Source organism: Electrophorus electricus, chromosome 21 (genome assembly GCF_041902795.1).
Source record: "Electrophorus electricus isolate QZ-2024a chromosome 21, ASM4190279v1, whole genome shotgun sequence".
In the NCBI taxonomy this organism is placed as follows: Eukaryota; Metazoa; Chordata; class Actinopteri; order Gymnotiformes; family Gymnotidae; genus Electrophorus; species Electrophorus electricus.
The window spans coordinates 16,696,138-16,705,000 of record NC_137517.1 but is presented as its reverse complement, the minus strand read 5'-3'; the positions used below and the strand labels follow the sequence as shown (position 1 = coordinate 16,705,000).

Below are 8,863 nucleotides of genomic sequence, written 5' to 3'. Positions count from 1 at the left end.
AGCGAACAGCAAACAAATCCAAAAGGGCACAGACAGGCGCAAACCCAACGAGGCTCCATAAGGCTCAGCTCCGGATCAGACAGACTGGCAAGTTCTTTCTTCCTGAGCATCCTCTATGTGAGTAAATGGAGTAAACAGCGCCTTTCTCGTCAACCATGTCAAGACTGGAGTTCCAGCGTGGGGACACGTCCTCCATGAGACCACGGTTTTGGCAAGTGGAGCAAGTTCTGCTTACAGCTGTTCCAAAATATGTGCAGTCATCATGTGCCGTTGGCAAAAAGAAACGGCTCTTTGGATTTTTTTGTGGTTTTTTGGTGTTTGGTTGTTTCCACCATGTGCCATATCTACTACCACTGCCGTGACTGCATCTTGTCCACTGTCACCATGTCCGGTTGTACATATATCTGGATCTGGAGGTCCCACCGGACCCACAGGACCGGTCCCGTGCAGTTCAGAACCACTCGTTCTTGTTCCATTTGGACTCGGGAGTGTCCAGCTCAATATGTCGTGCATGTGTGCATCTCACATCCTGTTACTAGGCGTGGTAAGTGGGGCTGCTGGAACAAAATATAGATGTACGAGGTGGACAACACACATACACATGCAACTTTATTAGGATCACCTTGTTGGACCCCCTGTGGCCTTCAGAACTGCCTTAATTATTCGTGACAGATTCACCGAGGTGCTGGAAACATTCCTGGGAGATTTTGGTCCATATCGACATGAGAGAATCACGCAGGTGCTGCCGATTGGCTGACTGCACAGCCATGATGGGAATCTCTCGTTCCACCACATCCCAAAGGTCACTCTAGAGGTCATTTGAGTACAGTGATGTTCAAGCAACCAGTTTAAGGTGATTTGAGCTTTGTGACCTGGTGCGTTATCCTGCTGGACATAGCCATCAGGAGATGGATACACTGTGGTCATAAAGGGATGGACGCGGTCAGTACCAACACCCAGGTAGGCTGTGGTGTTTAAAGTTGTGGTGTTTAAACCATGCTCAGTTGGGGCCCAAAGTGCACCGAGAGTATCCCCCCCAACTCATCACACCACTGTCAGCATGAACCATTGATACAAGGCAGGACAGATCCATGTTGTTTACGCCAAATTCTGACCCTACCATCTGAATTTCACAGCAGAACTTGAGACTCATCAGACCAGTCAATGTTTTCCAAGCTTCTATTGTCCAATTTTGGCCAATTCGGGAATTGTAGCCTTAGTTGCATGCACCTGGCGAGGTCTTCTGCTGATGTAGCCTGCCTTCTTCAAAGGTCGACGTGCTGTGCATTCAGAGGTGCTTTTCTGCACACCTCAGTTGTAGCGAGTGGCTATTTGAGGTACTGTTGCCTTTCTACCAGCTCGAATGAATCTGCCACGTAGCTCTGACCTCTGGCACGAACAAGGCATTTTCAACCAGATTTAATTCAATGAATATCCCAGTAGATCAACAGTTTCAGATGTACTCAGACCAGCTTGTCTAGCAACCACTCCACGTTCAAATGAAATTAAATCACCTTTTTTTCCCCATTCTGATGCCCAGTTTGAACTTCAGCAGGTCATCTTCACCATTGCATAGGACCTCCTTTGGCCTTCAGAACCGCAGCAATTTGTTGTGGCAAAGATTCAGCTACGTGGAACTGCAGAGAGGTGTTTCTATAGATAATATATGATAGTGGACAAGATGCAGAAACAGCAGTGGTAACAGATGTGGCAGTCCCACGTGATGGAGACATCCAAGGAAGGAATTTGGAATATGAGCATTTGGGGAAACACCAGGGACTGAAAGAATAAATGGAGAGAATGTGGAGGGTTAACAAGGTTGACCCAGTGGTGATGGAGACTCTTGAGGGTTGTGACCCCTAAGGTGGAGGAATGGCTCCAACACTCCCCAGGAATGACATCATCCATCTCACTCCAGAAGGAGGCAATCCAGGAACAGCAAAAATACTACACCACACCCTAACTCCCAGGGCAGCATATATATATGAATATGTATGAATATGTATGAATATGTATATGTGTGTATACCTACTGCACCGCACCCCAAACTCCCAGGGTAGCGTTAGAAGAACTGAGTGCGAGGAAAGAGACATCACCACCCACAGGAAGGCTGAGACAGGACGGGGGATAAAAATACAGAGGTAAATATGGTAGTGAACCTTTCAGATCAGAAGCCCTTTGCTGGCAGGGCTGAACAGCTGATGAAGGACATCTTTTCAAAACGTTCTGTTTCCTACACACTTTGTGTACTTCAAGTACACCTCAAATGAACTACTGTACATTCATTATTCTCCCATTGTATATATTCTCCATACAACCAAAAACCATGGTGTGCGTGTGAATTTGAGTGTGAACATTCGTGCACAGAGAGGAGTCTGAGAGTCTGGCAGGAACCCGCCACATGTCGCACTGGAATCAAGGTAAACCGAGGAGGCAAACAACACTCTTCCAGAAGGGAGTCCGCGCCCAACCTCGTGCTCAAAGTTAAAAAAACGATGGCACATAAAAGCTTTCCCATCCTGTCTACATTACGGCGACGACCGATGGACTCTGCTCGGCTGTGTCACTGCTTACCGGCCAGCAGCATAGGAGGATTCTGGGAACGTGCTTGAGATGGGACCAGACGCAAAAGCACTTCGTGTGTATTTCGGCTGTTGCGGCCATGAATTCCCCCGTTCGCCTAGACGGGATTCAGATGAAAGTGCCGAGGATGGAAAAATCAGGCTGGGCCTCGATTCCAAACCTAATGAAGCAAACACGATGAGTCACTGTTTGCAGAAAACGTGCCCCCAGTCATAAAGCACTTCTGAGTATTTTATGACTCTTAAATAAAAAAAAAACTCATATTAATAAAGTGGCAGTGAGGAACAGTTACCCGAGGACCAGTTCCAAGAACATTAAGCGAGAGGAATCCAATCGAACAACTAACATGGCTGAGGGTGGATGCTTTAACCTAAATGTAGCACTGAAACCAGTCAGTAACACTGAAACCAGTCAATAGCACTGAAACCTGTCAGTAGTGCTCAAACCTGCCTGTAGCGCTCAAACCTGCCTGTAGCGCTCAAACCTGCCTGTAGCGCTCAAACCTGTCAGTAGTGCTCAAACCTGCCTGTAGCACTCAAACCTGCCTGTAGCGCTCAAACCTGTCAGTAGTGCTCAAACCTGCCTGTAGCACTCAAACCTGTCAGTAGTGCTCAAACCTGCCTGTAGCACTCAAACCTGCCAGTAGCGCTCAAACCTGTCAGTAGTGCTCAAACCTGCCTGTAGCGCTCAAACCTGCCAGTAGTGCTCAAACCTGCCTGTAGCACTCAAACCTGCCTGTAGCACTCAAACCTGCCTGTAGCACTCAACCCTGCCTGTAGCACTCAAACCTGCCTGTAGCACTCAAACCTGCCTGTAGCGCTCAAACCTGCCAGTAGTGCTCAAACCTGTCAGTAGTGCTCAAACCTGCCTGTAGCACTCAAACCTGCCAGTAGCGCTCAAACCTGCCTGTAGCGCTCAAACCTACCTGTAGCGCTCAAACCTGTCAGTAGTGCTCAAACCTGTCAGTAGTGCTCAAACCTGTCAGTAGTGCTCAAACCTGCCTGCTGGCTCTGGGCCTCTAGAAGAGTGCATGCTGTCACATTTGCAGGTGTGAATCAAAAGAATCAGCAATGTTCAGATGGCCAGGAGAAACTTAACAGTCAGTAGTCAGTTCAAAGTTCTTTTTCAAGTCTCCTCCCCCTGTATACTGACTCTCTCCTCCCCCCTCCCTCAGAGCTATTTTTAGCATTGGCTCATTTGTGCCTTTAAAACAGACAGCTCTTTTGTGGAGCAAACACACACACACACACACACACACACACACACATGCATTCACACCCACACCCACCCTCACACACACAAATGTTCTCATATTCTTAGCACACATGCATAAAACTCTCCGTGTTCCTTTGTGTGTGTGTGCTGCTCTCTGTGCTCTGCTGTGTGTGTTTATGTTGCTGTGTGTGTGCATTTGTGAGTGCATGCCTAAGCGTGCGTGCTCAGGTGAGTGTGTGTGTTGCTGTGTGTGTTCTCTGTTGAGCGTGTGTGTGCGTATACCTTGTTTGTGTGAGGTTCCACTTTCCGCTTAGCCAGTGATTCTCTATTATTAGTGAAACCCGTCTCACACACACAAACACACACACACACACAGTGGGTGTCCTCTCACTCTCTCTCTCACACACACACACACACACACACACACACACACAGTGCTACAATAAACCTAAATAAATAAAAAGGAGTGGCAGAGAATGTAAAGGTGGACAGACGACAGCAGCTCCCCTCTTGCATGGCCACGCCTCTAAGGACGTCAGCGGGGGTCACGGTCCACACAGATTACGCCACGCGTTCAGGGGGCGGGCCTTCTGCCGAGTGGGAGGAGCTCATGGCACGGTCATGTGACCTTTGTCTGCGCTCTTCCCCTCTCAACCTGACACTGTTAGACACTCTCCCTGTTGGTCTCTCTCTCTCTCTCTCTCTCTCTCTCTCCCCCCTCCCTTCATGTTCGGGCCGTGCCACGCCAGATACGGAGAGAGGGACGGATGGCAGGGTATGGTGGCCTGTCTGGGATGGAGAGATGAAAGAGAGAAAGCGTGATAGAGGGATGGACAGATGGAAGAGCAGAGCGCCGACTCCCACCTCCAACTGTTTCATATGAGTCAGCAAAACCGTCTGCTTTTATGAGGAATGGAGGGATAGAAGGATGAGAGGAGAGACTGATGAAGGGATGGAGTGATGGATAGGTGGAGGTGTAGAGATCCCGCATGTAGTAAAATGTTTGCCAGTCTGTCAAACACCAGCGTTCAGGACTCCTTGCTTTTCCATTTGAAGGAATTCACTGATGAAAGAATGACGGGGTGAAGTGCGAGAGTGACAGACAGATAGAGAGGTGGCGGTTTTGTGCAAAGGCCACATCTGGGGGAAACTGCTGACTCTGACCTGCCGTCTGTCTTGCTCACAACTAGAGTACCGGAGAAGAGGTTCAGGCACGGTGAGGTCGCCCATGTACGGAGCCATTAAGGACCCCATCAATATTTCAGAGCCACGCAAGACCCAAGGAACATTCTAGAGCCTAGTCCATTAGTAGCCTGCCTCCTTCAATATGGGACACGTGTGTGTGTGTGTGTGTGTGTGTGTGTGTGTGTGCGCGTGTGTGTGTGTGTGTGTGTGAGAGAGAGAGAGAGATATCACGTTTGCTTGCTTTCTTAGGCTTTGTTTATCAGTAATGGAGTATAATGTTTTAAGTATTGCAGCCAACGCTGTACTTTCTTTGTATGGAGGATATCTGGATTGTGTGTGTGTGTGTGTGTGTGTGCGCTGTGTTTAACATGTGTTGCGTACGTGTGACGCTAGTTCATTCTTGAGAGTAATCCGAGTTGTATTACATATTTCCCATTGATAATATCTGTGTATGTCGCTCCGTTTGTCTGCGCGTGTATGTGTGTGTGTGTGTGTGAGTGAGAGAGAGAGAGAGAAATTGTTATCCTGCAAGACTGACGATGGCGTTCTTTTATTCCAAATCTACTACGTTGTTAACATGAGTGAAATATTGATATTGATCTGAATATTATTTTCGCGCTTTTATACCTTCTAACGTTTTATGACGTAGTCTACGTTTGTGTTGCGTTTCGACATTCTGGAGCGCTACGTCATGATTAAACTACTCCGGTGTCTCCGTCACCCGCGCGGCGAGCCTCCACAACGCGCGCCCTCCTCGCCCTTGAAGACGCGCGCCCCAACGTCCTCTGGCGCGCGAAATCCGAACACTTCCCGAGCCTCGTTTAAAGGGTCCGGTCCCTGCCAACACGCCGCGTGGGTAAACGACACCTCGGCGTGCTGGAGCACGCGCTCGATGCTGACCTAAGCTGCTTTTTTTTTTTAATTACAAATTTTTTTTATACTGCTTGAGTCGGTGACCTGCGCGCGAAATCCTACTCAGATTCGTGCTGAACTCGCGATCATTTACGTGCACCGTGACACCAAAAGCGCGCAGGCCATTAGAGCGAGCAGGCGCCGCGCGCCTGAACTTACCAGTGTGCAGAATCTCTCAGGCGGGTTCCCGCACGTGATGCCCGGGGGTTCCACGCGGATGCGCATGTACTCCTTCGTGGACTGGGCCTTAGGTTGACACGCGTACTGCTCCCACACGGCGCCGTCGTCCGTGCTCACGAGCGATTTGCACAGCTCATACTGGCCTCGGGTCCGCGCCAGCGCGTGCAGCACCATGAGGAGCGCGGCCTGCGCGAGCATGACAGGCGCCTGGGAACGAGCGGTCTGAGGGTCCGGGAGAGGGGCCACCGTAGGTTCAGAGATCAGAGGCGTTAACATGTAGCAGCAGTCAAACACAGAACGTCCGGCAACTTCACCGTGGTCATGTCTCCTTAATATTTACTCAACATTCGGGGAGTTTCCTCAAGCCGCTTTCAACAAGTTCCCCCACCAACGACTTCGCTTTATTCTTCTCTGTGCATTTCTGTCGGAGGCGAGAGAGGACGAAGTCGGCGCGCGTTGCAGATAAAGTCTCTTAGTTCGTCATGCCGCGCAGTTCCAGAGCCGCGCTCTGTGCACGCAGGTCGCTGATGCTGCAGCGCATGGTTACGGAGAGCTGCTTCTTTTCCCGCGTAATCAGAGGAGGTGTCCCAGAGGCGCCCAACTGCACGGGCCAAGGCGTAGGGCTCTCAGCACTCCCTGTGCATCCTGAAATGAAAAGAGCGAAAGTTTACACTTTCCCGTTTGCTTGCTTACTTTTAACCATGCACACACACGCCCATACAACGCCCACAATATGCTGTTCCCACAGACGCTGTCCACTAAGTGCTACTGAGACTTGAGGCGCCACAGAATTAAATGGTCACAGCACTATTTGAGGAGCTTGAACACTTTGCCCCAAGGTTAGAAAACCCGACCCACAAATGACAAGTTAATAATATCATTGCTTGAGTTCCAGCTCGTTAAGGCTACAGTAAAAGCCAAAAGCTGCTACCAAAAAAGCAAAAACGTCAACCTTAAAAATAAGCAATTAACACAATACACGAAACTGTTCAAATCAGTGGTTGGTTCTCCCTTCAAACGATTAAACAAACTCATCTCCGATCATATTACTAGCCCTGGTAGCGAACAACGAACCCTAATCCCACAAAACCCCGTAAATTGACCGGAGCAAAACTCCGGTAACGCGAGCAGTTTGAATCGCCCGGTTTGTCTTCTGCATAGCGTACAGCGCGGGGTGTGTCTCGTGCCGGCAGCCCGGTACCACACGGATGAGTTTGAACAAGACGAAGCCCAAAATAAGCGCTTTCGGTGCATCCCGGACGTGGCAAGCGATGCATTCGAGCACAAGCAACTTTTCGGCGCGACTCAAACGGATCTTGAGTGAGTGGCAGTTCTGACAGTTTTATCAGTCGGGACGGGCACGGCCCGTGGCAGCAGCGCGCGGGAGGAGCTCGTCGCAATGCTTTTGCCTTCCGCATGTGCGTTTTCACGCTGCTGCTAATCGGTTGCTCGGTTAGCTCGCAGTTTCGGTTGTACTCACTGGATCCGTTTGCTCAGGACATACTCCACGTGCCGTGTGCTCGCGGAGGTGCGCTCCGGTGATCCCCTCACGTGCAGGCAGCACCGCTCGCTCACTGGGGTCCGCGCTTACGCAGTGTTGTGTTCCCTCCTGCGAGAAGATACTCTTCTTCCGTGTTTATTTTCCCCTCCGCCGGAGACTTTTATTAAAAAACACACGCACACACACACACACTCACACTCACACACACTCACACAAAACCCACCCCGAGCGGCAGTTCGACTCCGTACTGCTCTGCACGCGATGGCGGTGCCCTACTTTTGAAAACGGGCAGGGGACACCGAATTCTAGCAAACCGATGCGAGAAGTGGCTTTAAAAGTGCAACGATCGACTTTACACGAGGGTGTGATCGACTTTACACGAGGGTGTGATCTTCCTGTTCTTGTCTACTTTACAGGATTTGCCCTGCGAGCTCAAGGGCAGCAAGGAAAAAAAGCTCCATGGAAAATCTCCCTCCCCTTTCACCCCTCCTCTCTCTCTCTCTCTCTCTCTCTCTCTCTCTCTCTCTCTCTCTCTCTCTCTCTCTCTCTCTCCCCTCCCCTCCCCTCTCTCTCCTTCTCCCTCTCTCATCCCATCTGCCCTTTTCCCTTCCACCCCTCCTCCTGCTCTCTCTCTCTCTCTCTCTCTAATCCTTTTAACCATCACTCTCAATCACTATCAGAGCTTTTATCTGCGTGCTCGCGCTCAGCTGCTCTACTCTCGCGCAGACTTGTAAGTGAACCACCTTCACCGGCGGTGGAGGAGCAACCGGGAGAGCGTGCGCGCTTCTGCCAACTCCCAGGGGAGTCCGAGTGAGCGTCTAGCGCAAGAAAAAGCGGCATTTGTTTCGTAGCTTTAAAGAACGGCTGAAATGTCAGGGTTTTGTTTGTTTCTACATCGTTACACGACCAGGACTAGTCCGGTTCCAGACTTTGAAACGCGAATGTTTGTCCTGTCTCTCTGGGGCGGTTTTACGTTTTGCGCTTGTCCATACCGGCATGTGCAGACCTGAGATCCACGAGGACGGAAAAACCCACTGCTGTCTCTAATTTCCCGCTGATTGTTGTCAGTCGACATGCCGTCTAATTACACCAGCTGTTTCTTCATTTCCCACTGGTGCTCAATGGAAATGTACTGGTTTGGTCCAAAACCCGCGTGTGATCCAGACCAAACCTGTGTGGTGCCATTGCCTAAAGCATAGGCAGGATTCCCAATAAGGGCTTATCCCTCTCTCCCTCCCTCTCTCTCTCCATCCCTCTCTCCCTCAGTATTACACACATTTCAGAGTC

At 50.2% G+C, this 8,863-nt stretch overlaps 1 protein-coding gene across 8 annotated transcripts in view; it reads right to left on the bottom strand.

Annotated features, from left to right (window-relative positions):
- The window catches only part of ntng2b (netrin g2b), a 71,420-nt gene extending 63,391 nt beyond the window's left edge, over positions 1 to 8,029 (bottom strand). For 2 of the 8 annotated variants that reach the window (XM_081703992.1, XM_081703995.1), the window contains exons 1-2: positions 7,556 to 8,029; positions 6,055 to 6,720 (exon numbers count right to left, since the gene is read on the bottom strand). In XM_081703992.1, the coding sequence (XP_081560118.1) occupies positions 6,055 to 6,351 (297 nt within the window). In that variant the 5' untranslated portion in view covers positions 6,352 to 6,720; positions 7,556 to 8,029. Of the gene's footprint in view, positions 1 to 2,028; positions 2,111 to 2,574; positions 2,744 to 6,054; positions 6,721 to 7,241; positions 7,493 to 7,555 lie in introns of those variants that run through there. The other 6 variants (XM_035521429.2, XM_081703999.1, XM_081703996.1 and 3 more) reach the window with 5 other exon arrangements.
- Positions 8,030 to 8,863: the final 834 nt, after the last annotated feature.